General features: G+C 40.1%; 1 protein-coding gene across 3 annotated transcripts; it reads left to right on the top strand.

Annotated features, from left to right (window-relative positions):
- Positions 1-3,095: 3,095 nt before the first annotated feature.
- Positions 3,096-14,462, top strand: ric8b (RIC8 guanine nucleotide exchange factor B). Of its 3 annotated transcripts, none has more exons than XM_042411478.1 (11): positions 3,096-3,188; positions 3,471-3,563; positions 4,002-4,049; positions 4,155-4,784; positions 5,957-6,051; positions 7,904-8,054; positions 8,498-8,596; positions 8,828-8,972; positions 9,107-9,251; positions 9,374-9,493; positions 11,740-14,462. In XM_042411478.1, the coding sequence occupies exons 2-11, from the start codon at positions 3,480-3,482 to the stop codon at positions 11,846-11,848; spliced, it is 1,626 nt and encodes a 541-aa protein (XP_042267412.1). In that variant the 5' UTR covers positions 3,096-3,188; positions 3,471-3,479; the 3' UTR covers positions 11,849-14,462. The 3 variants fall into 3 exon arrangements, with proteins under 3 accessions (XP_042267412.1, XP_042267410.1, XP_042267411.1); XM_042411476.1 differs by having other exon boundaries at positions 3,112-3,208; XM_042411477.1 differs by having other exon boundaries at positions 3,113-3,208; positions 8,501-8,596.
- The last annotated feature ends 27 nt before the right edge of the window (positions 14,463-14,489 follow it).

The following is a 14,489-nucleotide window of genomic DNA, read 5'->3' as shown; positions in this document are numbered from 1 at the left end:
GATAGATTGATAATCTTGGTGTCCTTGAGCTCGACGCTCATTGAAACATGTGTTTTGTCAAATCAAAATACAGCTTATACACTGTTTATAACAAATATGTATTTTGAATTCTATGAAAATGTGTTGTGCTATAAAATAAGTGCATAACACATAGATTGTAGAACAAATATACTCAAACATGTCATTTTATGAAACAAAAAAGTACATAAAAGTACAAGATAACGATTACAGAAAAATCTAATTTCAAGTTTGAAAGTGGGTTAACATTTTTAAACAGTATTCATAGATAATGTTTTGGTTTAAATGCATATGATCCCTTTAACCAGACACGTTCACATAATTTTCTGTGATAAAATATTCCTATTTAAGGAAACTGCAGCCTGTGGCAACATTTATTGGGAGGAAAAAAACATACAGACAAACATAACCAGACTAACATTTACAACTATGGACAGTTTAGAGTCTCCACTTCACTGTGATTGTATCTGGACAGACACAACCAGGACTGAGGTTCAAACTGAGGAGCCTGTTACTGTGAGGTGGCCGTAGCTGCTCGACATCCTGATACTGTTTAATGAGATGAATGTTTGGAATAACTGAATTATAATCATTTGAGTAATTGTTGGCAATCTAGTTATTATTGGTGTATGGGAGTCGGGGTCTAAAGTGGCACTGATTCACCTACAGTACGTAATTTTTCTGCATGTTCAGATGAGTATTTCATCTCTCTGCTGATGTTATGTTCTTTTCTCTACAGCTTTATTGGCTTTTGCAGTATCTGCAGCAAGTGAAAGCTCACTGTTGCAAAACAATTATGTTCTATAATCCAGTTTAAATTGAAGAAATCATCTATTACCTCATAAAACCTGAAATAAGAACAAACATTTACTTGCTATAATCTCACCTCACAACTATCCGGTTATATGGGTATGATTCTAATTAGCATTAATGTAGAACTGAACTTTTTATAAAAATGAATGAAAATTACTTTTTAATAGCCTGTGAAGTCAGTTTTGTTGACTGACTAATTAACAGGCTTTAGTCAAACAAAAACAAGTTGTCAAGAGAGGGAACAAATCTGACTCCCAAAGAGGAGTTATATGTTGGCAAACGTTTTCAGCATGAAGCTATTTTGACACATCTCTGACAGGATATCTTATTTTCTGTGACAGGAGCACTGACTTAAATATTCTCCTTCAAATTCCACAACATTTGCCCCCAAAAGGCACAATTTCTCACATTTTCTGCCAATACAGTTCCAATGTGTTTTTTTTTCTCCTTTGTCAACACTTGTTCAACACTTAATACATTTTCTACTTTAATTGTTCTGCTAATTGAAACATTTTTATGTATTTTTCCACAGCTACTTACTATATGTATTTCACAAACAAAGCTGACAGGTGTACATGTTAATAAACCTGCACAGTGAGACAAGAGAATACCTCTTTGTTTGTAGGATCTTTTTAATTCCCTGCACAAATAACAAGACCAACTGTACTATTTATAGTGGTGGAAAGTAACATTTACTCAAGTACTGTACTTAAGTACAATTTTGAGGTACTTGTACTTAACTTGAATATTTCCATTTGATGCTACTTCATACTTTCACGCCACTACATTTATTTGACAGCTTTAGTTACTTTTCAGATGAAGATTTGACACAATGGAGGTATATAACGAGGTTTTAAAATACAACACATTGTTAAAGATGACACCAGTAGTTTCCAACCTTTTTGGCTTTTGACGTCTTACAAAAAGTAGTGTGTAGTCGGTTCACATTTCAGATGTCTATGAGTTGTTAACAGCTCCACCAAATAGTGATTTTTCCCTCTAAACATGTCACATGGTTTCATTTCAATAAATGTTCAAATGATACAATATTTCACCAAAAATCAAAGATTAGAGAAAAATTGTGTATCAGAGCTTTGTTTTTTTCTTTTTTCCTCTCCCATTAATCTGGTGACCCCTTGGAGGGGCCCGACCCCTAGGTTGGGAACCACTGGACTAAACTAGCTAACTGTATATAAAGTAGTTCAAACTAGCTCCACCTCCAGCAGCTACAACAGTAACATGCTGCTTACACACTGATGCTTCAGCATTAATAATTTAACAAATACTTTTTCTTTAATACTTTAACTACATTTTGCTAATATTTAAGTAGGACTTTTCATGCAGGACTTTGACTTGTAATGGAGTATTTTTACATTGCTGGATTGGTACTTGAGTAAAGGATCTGAATACTTCTTCCACCACTGGCTATTTATTACAAACATGTATAGGCTTCATGTGTCTTGTCTGGAAAAGAGGCCCAAATTCCCACATTGTAACAATTGAGTATATTTATGAAAGTGAAAACTTAAATCTGTTGTATTTATTCAGTACGATATAATCACCTCACTGCCCTTCTAATCATAACATGAAAGTGAATGCAAATAACACACTCTGAATAGAAATGACAAATACAAAAGTGTTCCTTGTGCCAAATTGTCCCGATTACGTGCCTTTCCTAATGTGGGACAGTTCAGGCTGAAATGTGGGACTCTCACTGGGAAGCTGAAAGATCTAAATCCCCTTAATTCATACAATAAAAACTAAGTCATTTCAGTAATTACAACGTTTTTGCTGTTACAGATGGTGTAGTAATGTATTATATTATGTATAAATATTAGTAATAATATAATTTGCAACCTACCTAAATAAGTTAAAAATTAAGCATTACAATAAGACCCCTGAATAACTATTGGTATTGCACATTTGATCTACTTGAATGCATGTTTCACCAGTTTAACAACATATATGACTGTCCCACATTAGTAAAAACCAGCTGTCCCACATTTCAAACCACTTTCCAAAGTAGGACAATGAAAAATTGAGAAATAAAAAATTTGTTCACCATATTATAGTATATTTTGATGCATGAATGTATCATAAACACAATCTGATACAATTGTCAACATTTCTTCATTTATGACAAATTTATATCCTTAACATTAAATTACTCTAAATCTTTTTCCACTGACCTTTGACTGGACCGCCCCAATCTATGACTTGGAGTCACGTGATTTAAATTACATGACACTCCAGGTTTAATTTGACAGTAGTCCTCATCTTTAGCTAACATTTGGTAGAAAAAAAAGAGAAATTATCGAGTTCAGGTGTCCCACATCACACTAATTCACCCTATATGTGTATGTGCTGTTTGGAATATGTGAGTGTATAAATACTTTTGAAAACTGCATATTAAAACTGGATTACAGTGAATAAACCCAGTGGAGAGCAGATGCAGACAGTCAGGGGAGTTTCCCTGTTGACAGCACACACACACACACACACACACACACACACACACATACACACACACACACACACACACACACACACACACACACAGCTAGCCTGTCAGCTAGCTCGCTAGCTGCTCAACTCTCATTGGTAACGTCGAAACCGAGCTAACTATCTGTTTTCTTCAGATATCCACCATGGATTTGAATAACATCCTGTCGCAGCTGGACACTGCCAACGAAGAGGAGATTGAGACGCTTCTGCTGCAGTTTAATCGAGAGGTGAGTCGGTGCTCTGCTCGTTTTTACGTCAACCAAAACAAACGGCAGCGTTAACGTTAGCTAGCTAGCCACCTTGCTAAACAGCTAGCTTTTAGTTAGCAAACCATTTACACTAAACCAGCCAATTACGCTATTGTTGGCGACGTCCCATGACAGCTAATGTTGTATCGTTAAACATATTACAAATAACCTCTGAATGAGGCAAACAGGACCTTAATTCATTGTTTACAACACCAACATAGTGCTGCTAATGCTAATGCTGCCTGCTCCTTGTACTGCGCATACAGATATTTTACCAAACTTTAGCTACTTCTTCGAGGTCTCACGGACATATTTTGGTGTTTATATCAGTTTCAAAGATGTCGTGTTTTTTTTGTAATATGGCATGTGTAATATAGAGTTGGTTGGTATCTACAATGAGCCTCTTTTCTGTTTCAGAACAGTCACACCTTCACTTTTAATCAAAAGGAAGAAGCCTTGCGGAGTGTAAGTAGAGGTGTAAGCATTTAAATGATCAAAGCAGTGCTATTGTGATCAAAGCACTCCTTCCTGTATTTAAAAATGAGAGTCCTCCCCACTCTGTCATTACAGAAGCTGTGTCAGGGTGTGTTGACAGTGCTTGGCAGGCAGGTGCAGCCCAGCTGTCAGAGGACGTGTCTGGAGACACTTCGCATCCTGTCCAGAGACAAGCGTGTCCTCGCACCGGTAGCCACCAGGGAGGGCATGCTGATCCTGGGTGGGATGGCGAGGCTGCATACTGGAGAGGAAGGAGGTGACAACCAGAAAACCCCTCAGGAAGACTCCCAGTCAGAGGAGGAGGAGAGGGTGGTGGTGGAGGCCTTGAAGTGCCTATGCAACGTGGTGTACAACAGTTCTGCAGCCCAGCAGGTCAGTGTAGAGGTGCAGCTGGCAAATGGCTTGTGTGCCAACCTGCGCACAGCACGCACATGGCGCCACGAGGTGGGCCTGTTCACGCTGCGCCTTCTCTTCCTGCTGTCTGCCCTGCGATCTGACTTGAGAGGGAGCTTGAGGAGAGAATGGCATGCGGTGAGACTACTGACAGAGGTGCTGGAGCACACCCTGGACGTACACTGGGTTGGTCCGTATGAAGCTGCCCGTCCAGATCCGCAGGCCTTGCCCATGCCTGCAGAGGACAACGAGCGAGCAATGGAAGCACTCAAAGCCCTGTTCAACCTCACGCTGTCTAATGCTGGTGGTGAGGTGAGTGTGTTGTGGTTATGTCTTCTCTAAGAGTGTGTGATGTTACACGTAAATGTAACATTGCATGCCAGTTACATGTGTCACTTTCATTTGTATGGAGAGCAAGTCGAGTTTGCATCACCTGAATTGTTAATGTCATCAGTCACAACTCAAATCTCAGTTAGACATGTACTGATACAGTACATTGATACTCAACTGTTGGGTATCAGACAATCCACTCTATCCGCCACTGACCCCCTTTTTTAGAAATTGCTCAGCTTCTTACAAGTCCTTTTTATGTGTGTCAATATTAAACTGGTTTTGCAGTTCTTTCACTCTGCAGGTTTAGTGTTTTTCTGTCTCAAGTGTGAAATACACAACTATTGGAAACAACAGACATTATTAGGCAGGTTACACTCACCAGAATGCCCTTTTTTTTTGTAACGTTTACATATTTCATAAGTTATACATCAAATTATGTCTTTGAATCAAATCAGTCACTGTCACCAGTATCTAATCCAGCCTTTTAGACCAGTATAACCAGCAGTATTTTCCAGCATCATGCTGCTACATATACTGTACATGACACACTCGCTCTCTGTTTCACAGGCTCCATGCACACACAGGCCAAAAACGTATGGTCCTGTGGATGAAATAGGATGATATGTGGTATATATGCTTTAGGACAATGTGTCAGACACATTATACATTTTGGTTGTGATTGATATCTTTCATAATGTAGTGATCATGTAGTAGTTTGTAGCTACAGCTGCTTTTGTAAAATCAAACCTGGCAGTCTTGTTCAGGAAGACATTTCAAATATTTTTGCCATATTTCATGCATTTTGGACTGAAGGTGACCACAAAGGCGGCATCTAACACAATGTAAGTCCAAACGACACAAAATTTAGTTTCTAGACACACGTTTGACGCTTTGATGTAGAAATCCCAGCTTCCTCTCCCCACGTCCTTTTTAAAATCCAGAGTAAAAGCCTTGACTTATGTCTGCTTCAGTGCTCTCCTCTTTTGGCTCTTTAGACTGGTTGTGATGCCTCATAAAATTTTAAGGTCCCTATTTTGGCAGTCAGGTTTTGCTTTTAGCCTCCTGTCCTTGTAGCTTCAGTATTTTTTCACATTATTGTTTCTCTGAACAATGAAAATGTTCGCTTAGAATTCATGTTCTTGTTTTGATAGGAGGATGACCACCAGTTCCGACTCATCGCTGCCATCCTGCGTCACCTGTTGATGCTAAAGACTGAGACAGAGGAGAAAACAGAGGAAGCACATAGGTGAGAAGTCTGTGCTTCATTGTTCATCTTCATATATTCATCTCTTTTAGTTGACAACACCTTAAACGTTGAATTAAGGCACTCTGCACAGTCGCACATGTGAAAAGACTCAAAACAAGCATAAAATGTCTCCCATGATGCTTTATAGCTTACCTACATAAATGTGTGTCCTGACCCCATTAACCGGTGATTGTGTGTTTTACTGGAATGCTGCTGCTGAGCCACGAGAATGTCTAAATGTCGTTTGAAACTGATTTGAATAGAAAAGCACGCACATAGATAGATTGTATGTCAGTGGAAAATCACCTGCTGTCATTTGCATGTAAGCACCCAAATGGACAAGCACTGAGTGTCCGCTCAGGATCTGTGCATTACCGCAAATTAAGACCGATAGCCCACGGTCTGAGCAGACTGCAGCGTCGTGGGAAAATCAGTTCAGGCAAAACAGAGTCGTTTCTTTTGAGCCTTGTTGGGTGTTTCATCTTCTAAAGGCTCTTAGCTGTCGTAATACTGCAACAGTATCTTCTTCTCATGGTAATTTAATGCAGGAATGCCAAGAATCTGAGGCTATAGACTGAAATTTAAACAGTGTCAGTAAAAGTGACTGATGCTCCTGTCGCCTAGCAACCTTGACAGCTGCAGTTGACAATCGGGACACAGCTAGTAATGTTAGAGATGGAGGCAGAAATTTCAATTTTTTTTTTTTTGTTGTTGTTGTTTTGCCGTTTTTCATTGCCGCTACATGTGATGTATCTCAGGCTGAGAGAGGACCATGGCCAGGTAAATTAAGATTGGTTAAGCTGTGGACACGCCTTTTGTAGACTGCGTCCTTTGAAGGATGCGGCCCCTGAATTGAGACACGGCTATGACCTGTCGAGTCAGTGGCTGAACTGGTCACAGGAGTTTAGGCCATTGACCAGCATAACTTTGCTGGGGGGTTGGAGGAGGAATGTGGTTTTTATTTAGAAAACACCAAAGTTATACTAATATGTTGACTTAAACAAAAGCTTGGTCAATCTTATTAAGTAGATATTATGGATATTTCACAATTCATGCTGTTTTGATTTCTTTAAGCTTGAATTGTTTTTGGCATAGCCGTGGGTTTGATAAGAGCAATTTCTGCTAGTGGGGCTACACGACGACTTTTTCTCCATGCAGCTGTGACAAGGAAGACCTGTTATATTGGGCCTGGGCAGGATACAGCTAACCCGTGCACCAGCTTTTTGTCTTTTTAGATTCATAACTTCAATGGTCCTCACTTCTCCAAAATCTTCCTCATTAATGTGTCTCTCATTGGCTATTTTATGTCTTCTCAGGCAACAGTTATGTAAATATTCAGATTAACTGGATAAAAGTCAGTCTGCCAACAGTTAGAAAGTGGTAAACAACCCAAATATCACTCTCATTATAACACTTTATTTCCTGTCATTTGCTCTCTTGACAGTGCACATTAAACAATGTCGCACAGATGGGAGTTAGGCAAAATGATTTTTGAAGGCCCCTTTTTACCCCTTTAAGCCAGATCGCACCCTGAGGTCATCTGGCAGTTCCCCATCAATGCTGTTCCAAAATGCAGATTAAAAACGAGAGGTGATTGGATCTTTGCCATGAAGGGTCCTTGGCTTTGGAACAACTTGTCCGAGGCAAAATGTTCCAAAGCTTTCATCTTTTCAAAAGCTGTTGTTCCAAAAGCTTTCATCTTCTTCACTTCTTAAAACTCTTATGTTTGTACTTGAACTTCACAGACTCTTTTCCAGTCTCATCTTAGAATCTACTGTAAAGTATCTTAAATTTTGTAAAGATCTACATCATTCAAAATATCTTTTGTTGTTGTTTTTATTTTTGTCGCTAGCCATGCCATTAACCTGCTGAATAACCTGCCTGTGTCCTGCCTGGACGTGTTAATCGACGTGCCTGTCCAGGGGGGACAAGAGAAATATGGCGGGAAAAACATGGATACGATACAGGTGTTAATTGACTTCATGGAGAAAAGGATTGACAAGGTAAAGTTCATCCTCTGAAGCAAACGCAGAGCAGATGGGCGGCATTGTTCACACAATGAAAGATTATTGATACATCCTAAAACAATTCAGGACATAATAGAAATATATTAGAGCTTTCATGTAAACTAAGATATGTACATTTCAGATGCAGCCGGTCATTCTATAAATATTTTGTGGCATTTTGAATATATTGTGTAGTTGAAAGTAGATAAAGGATGGGAAATATGCATTGTTACAAACTTCTGTGGTATTAGTAAAGCCATTTGTTTTACCTGAGAGTATGTCTTCATACAGAGAAACTGTAAAGAAAAGATTTTAAAAAAACGATTGATTAAAATGCAAATAGTAGATGAGACCAGTGTGTGTGTTAGTGCTGATTGACATCTACTCAGTGCTCCAGCTTTTGCAGCCTGTGAAGTCTCTGTGGTCTGTGTCACTCCAAGCAGGGCTCCAACTACAAAGAGGGGCTGACTCCGGTACTCAGCCTTTTGACTGAAGGATCTAGACACCACAGAGAGATCCGCAGATATATCAAAGCACAGGTACGGCAGCTGCCATCAGTTTAAACAACAGATTACAATAAACATTTCTGATGCCCTGTGTGAGTTTCATTGACCTCTTATCTGGAAGGCTGAACATGTCTGGGATCTTTGTGACGTTTCAGTACTTTGCTCAAACAGATTTTAATGACCTCATAGCTACAGGCTACTGCGGCTACAGTATGTTTTAGGTTGACAAAAATACTGAACTGTCTGTAATCTCTGCGTCCTCAGGTACTTCCCCCACTGAAAGATGTGAAGATCAGGCCGGAGATCGGCACTGCCATTAGAAACAAGCTGGTTCGCCTTATGACACATGTGGACATGGGTGTGAAGCAGACGGCTGCAGAGTTTCTCTTTGTCCTCTGCAAAGAGAGCGGTAAGAGGGGGCGAGCAGTGGTCTGGTCACAGGAGGAACATGGGTTCTGGCACATCAGATCAGAAAATATGAGAACGAGAGAGCCAAGAGCATGTAACATTTAAACTTTGTGTATTTGTGGTGTCATCTTTTAGTGGACAACCTGTTAAAGTACACCGGGTACGGAAACGCAGCAGGACTCCTGGTGGCTCGAGGACTTCTGGCAGGAGGGAGAGGAGAGACTCAGTACTCAGAAGATGAAGACTCAGACACAGAGGAATACAAATCTGCCAAACCTTTGTGAGTGCTCAGATTAGAGTGTTAATAATCTCATGTGAACTTGTTTTACACATTTCCTTGTATGCATTGATAAGATAATTAAAAAAAAAAATCAGCTTTTGATGACGTTTTCTCTGTTCCAGCATCAACCCCATCACTGGTCACGTGGAGGAGCCGATGCCGAACCCCATTGAAGAGATGACCGAGGAGCAGAAGGAGTATGAAGCCCAGAAACTTGTCTATATGTTTGACAAGTTGTCAAGGTAAATACACTAAACACTTAGAGCAGACACCTCTGCCACCAACTGTTTATTTTAATGATAATAAATATTTCAAAATGTTCGTTTCATTTAAATAGTGGACATTAGAGAGGTGAAAAGATATGAGAGGAAAGAGAGAAGGGATGAAATGCAACAAAGGTCCCTGATGGGACTTGAACAGGGGGTGTTTTAATGACATGGTCGCCACCTGGACACGCCAAATTTTCAATCTCCACCAGGATCCTGATCTGCATTAAAATAGACAGTGACAAACACATGAGATCAAACAGATGCCAGATGTCTTCTCTTCATTCACACAAAGGCTGTAGTTCATGTGTCGAGATGCAGAAATAAGAAATACTAGATCTGCATCAGTATTCAGATCCACAACAAAAATGTATCACATGTTCCAGGGACCAAGTTCACCATATTTCAGTTGAACTTTTTAACAAGAGATTTTTGGCACTGTGTGTAACGTAATCTGTCACCTGTACTGTGTGTATCAGAAAACTGAGGGTTTATCATATATCCTGCTAACTAAGAAGCAAACAAACAGGACAGATATAAGATGCCAAAGAATTCTTTGACAAATAATGAACTGTGTTTTCTTTGCAAAGCCTCGACTAAGATGATGAACTTTTTCTCTGTGAACAACTGTTGCTCCCCTTGCTCAATGTATTCATATTATTTATTGTTTCCTCTGCAAAGTCAAACATGATGCCTGTACAAAGGTAACAGTGAGCTCGCTCCCTGCCAACCGATTCATCAAAGGAAGAATCTCTTGCCGTTAGCTTCAGCTTCAATTAGGCCCGGACTTTCAGCACAGCACAGCATTCAGCTGGAGTAAATGGAAGCTGCCGGCACGCCACTGCAGCATCATTACTACTGCTCCATTAATTATCACCTAATTGGCACACAGAGTCTGCTGGCCGGTCCTGGTTCCTTTATGTGCCACATTCAGGTTTTTAATAACACATGTGTCCTGACTTTATTCTTCTCATTCTGAGGAGCCAATCATTGGCCAGACAGGGAGTGGACAGAGACAGAGGCGCAACTAGACAAAGCAATTTGGGTGGAACGTGGACGAAGAGGAAGAGACACGGGTGAACAAATGTGCAGACATAAGAAAGCTGACCTCGTCATTGTAGAGCCAAAGAGGGGGTTGAGCTGTAATGAGGCACGTGCGCCTGTAAGAGGAAGATTCCTTTCCGAGGCTGCATCCTCTTTCTTCTGTTCCTCAGTAAAGGAGATGTGGTGACGACGGAGAGGTGCCTCCTCAGTACAGACTCTAAGGAGATCGGTCAGAGCCCCGCAAGAATGCGCTCCCCTAACTGCTTAACTGGTCCTCCAATTAGCACATTTTCTGCACCCCCACCACCCCTTACATCTGCCAGACCCCCAGTCCTCTGTCACTGCTGAGGAGGAGAAGAGGGTTTTTTTTGTGTTTTTTTGGCTCTTAATTGGGAGAGATGATGGTTTGTGTTTTTGTTTGTTTTGTTTTCAGTAGACGCCTCGTTAGTCCTCAATATGTGACATCAAGCCTTGGAATGAAGATTCACATCTGAGGAAAAAGAGTTTGATAACCAGACTATATTTCTTAAGTTACTACATACATTACTGACTCTCGGCAGGTTTCACATCTAAAAATATTTTTAGTTTTTACCAGATCACAGTTCTCCATCTCCTTTTAAACTTAAACGCAGGATTTAGCAGGAATTACCAGGCTATTTACATTTGAATCTTTTAAATTAACGCAAATGGGTCCTTTTTAAATCTTTGATGGATAATTCTCTGATAAATCATCTTAGGGGGAGTGGTGACACACAGTGCAGGTATAATTGGATTAGGATGAAGGGGCAGCCGTGGCTTTGAGGAGATTAGTCTGAGCGCTGATCCTGTAATTAAACTGCCACAGGAGAGGAGGGGAGGGGAGGAGGAACAAGTGGGTGAGAGGATGTCCAGACAGGAGCGAGTGTCCATGAAGGGGGGAGGTGGGGGTTGTAGAGTGAGGGTCCTCAAGTTCTGGATGTATGAGAGTAAAGATGTACAAATGAAACCCCTCTTAAGACTGTTGATGGATACAAAGGGTTTGAGCACAGTTGGGTTTTGTCTACGAATCCTGTTTACTTTTTAAACATACATGACACTCAGGTCCATCTACAAGTTAACAGTCTTCCTATCTGACCCCTCCCCATGGAGCAAGTGAATATCTTTTGCTTTCTGAAGACGTCTAATGTTTTTGTCCACAGGCAGAATGTGATTCGGCCCATGGGCGTCCGGCCGGACGGGACGTTAGCACCTCTTGAAGAAACTCTTTGCGATCCACCTGGAGACAACTCAGGATCAGACTCTGACTAGTGCATTGCACATCTACGCCACTTTTTCCAGGTGAAGCCCACTGGGCCCCCAACAAATTAAAAGCTGTGTCGCATTTTAAGGGCTGGATCCTTCAAAAGATCAGGAAAGATGGGTTCTGCAGAGGACCTGAAAGCTGGGCCGAACCCGTGCCTCCTTCTTAAATGACTCTGTCACAGGAACAGAGTGTAGAGCTGTCACCAAAAAACCTTCACAGGTGCTGGATCAAAAAGTCAGACAAAAGATCCACACGCTCTACTAACAGCTCCCAATAAATTACTCTCTATTAAATTAAAGTGAATGGCAGCTATCAGAAGTGTGCAGATCTTTTGTTGAACTTCTGTTCTCACAGAGACCAAAACCAATAGTGGACTTAGGCTCTAAATTGGTCGACAAAGTTTAGATAACTGTGGTAACTTGTTCCATGATCACATTATGAGTTGTAACTTTTTACTGTAACATGCTGAACAAAAAATAGTGTATCAAGTTGAAAAAATATATCTATATTACTTTTCTTTATATGTACATTTATACCTGTCATCTATTATTTTGACCAGGCAGTGTAAATAATGTGTGTGCTATGGTCAAGTTCAAGTGATATTTACCTGTAAATGATGAACACTTCAATGCAAACACAGAATCTGGTAAATGCGACGTTGTCAATTGATATTTTACAAGTTGACAAAGGTCACTTGAATGCGTCATTAAACAATTGACTGTTGAGAAATTGATTGTAGGACACTGAGGGCAAAAACTACACCAGTTGCCTCAAAGAAGGAAATAGTAAGCCAAGCGAGGCTTCGTTTCTCAGCCTTATTCAGAGGAGGTGTTGAAATGGGACAGACCTACTGACCTCTGAGGATCCAGCCCCTGAAGTGGGACACAGCTGAACATTTCACAGGAGACTCCGAGGGGCCCCGTTGTAGCCGTAAGCCATTCTCCAAAGCGGAAGTGGACTTAACACGTGGCAGGAAGACTTTGCAATGGCACCACAATGTGTAGGAGGCCTCCTTGGTTACTGTTGCACCTTTATCATTTATTTTACCTTTCCTAAATTGAGAAGATAGACGTAATAATATAATTTTGATGCAATCAGGTGTATCTCACTGAAAGCACTGTTGTCATGGTTTGTTTAAAGTGTAATTGGGTCTGAATAATCATTCCTTATCATGTGCTTCTGTTTTTCACTTTGTTTTTTTTAGATTTTCTGCTACATGATGATTTTGTTCAGTCTTTGTATTGCTAGATGGTTAAACACACACACACACACACACACACTAAACATGAAATCATAGTAAGAACTGTTCACGGTGAACCTTAATGTCACAGCGCCTGTCCAGAGTGAACAGGATTGATGTATATTTAGAAATCAGGCAGCGTCAGTGTGGATAGTTTAAAGTTGCAGCTCAGAGTGAGTCTATATTGGCTGTTATTATCAGTGAATGCTGCACGACAGTTAGTCCGTTTATTTCTGAATTCAGGGCTTGTTGCCTCACTTTTGTCTCACTGACAACATGAATACTTGTTTAAATAGAGAGATGCATCATGTTCCTGTGGTGGATGATGGTAAACAGATTGTTTTCTACCTGTTGAGGACAAAGAAATGTGCAACCTGAAGTGATTGTTCTATAATCCATGTACTTTTTGCCAAATCTGCATGATGTTCAGTCCGTTCTCAGAAATGCAATTTTTTTCCTGGTTTTATATAAATCCACAAGGATAATCTATGTATAAACAAAGTAATATTTCCTCAGTGATTAAGTGTAAAGACTGCTGGTTGCTGAAGTCAGCTGCATGGTTCGTGACGACTTCACAACAGCTTGGGTCACTTGAAACCCTGTTTTGGATTACAGACTCATTTGTTGTTAGAAAGTCATTTTATTGCAGATTACAATCTAGTGAATTTGCCTGAATATTAACCAGAGAAAACCTTTTGTTGCATTATACAGGTTCACTTATTAAATAGTGAATAATCATGAGCATTTTTCACCTGACTTGTGAATCACCTCCACTGGCCGCTCATACAGGAAGAATTAAGATCAGTAAGATAACAGGAAGATTAAAATAATTTGGCTTCACAGAATTTCTGACTCAACATTTTGAGACACCCACCTGAATTTCATGTCACTAATCGGATGTTTGGAGCCATGAAAGGTCAGATATGCAGATGGATTATGAAGTAAAAAAAAAAAAAAAAAAAACAGTTGTGGCAAGGTGACAGAACAGCTTTAGTGCTCCATGTCATTTGAACTCTATTAGAAGGATGAAACACTAAAAATCAAAGATATTCCTTCCATCATTTGGTATTTTGATGTTGTTGGAAAGCAACGTGTTAAATCTCCCACAGATTAACTGGGTTGAGTTCTGCTGACAGCAGATGAACATGATAAATTATCAAACCCTTCAGTGACCACTTTGTTTCTTCTGAGCTCCTGTGTTGATGCATATTCCCCCCGTCATAGTGGGATATATTGAAATTGCATGTTGATCACCTCTCCATCTGGAAAAAATATGTTATGGGGAAAAATGTTTTTGCACAATTAAACACTGTAAATATCACCACACTTATTTTATGTAGTGAGGCTTCCACTGAACTGAATAAACTGAATAAAAGTTGTCTTTTTGTACTCGTAACACAACATGG

The sequence above is a fragment of the Thunnus maccoyii genome, chromosome 5 (assembly GCF_910596095.1).
Source record: "Thunnus maccoyii chromosome 5, fThuMac1.1, whole genome shotgun sequence".
In the NCBI taxonomy this organism is placed as follows: domain Eukaryota; kingdom Metazoa; phylum Chordata; class Actinopteri; order Scombriformes; family Scombridae; genus Thunnus; species Thunnus maccoyii.
Note: the sequence above shows the minus strand (reverse complement) of the source record. Positions and strands in the feature narration are given on the sequence as shown.

Bases quoted from the DNA above. Each gene is read 5' to 3' on its own strand.
- ric8b (XM_042411476.1), top strand. From the start codon at position 3,185: ATGTGTATGTGCTGTTTGGAATAT. The intron at 4,050-4,154 runs GTAAGTAGAGGT...CTGTCATTACAG, and splicing joins AGGAAGAAGCCTTGCGGAGT to AAGCTGTGTCAGGGTGTGTT. The intron at 4,785-5,956 runs GTGAGTGTGTTG...TTGTTTTGATAG, and splicing joins TGTCTAATGCTGGTGGTGAG to GAGGATGACCACCAGTTCCG.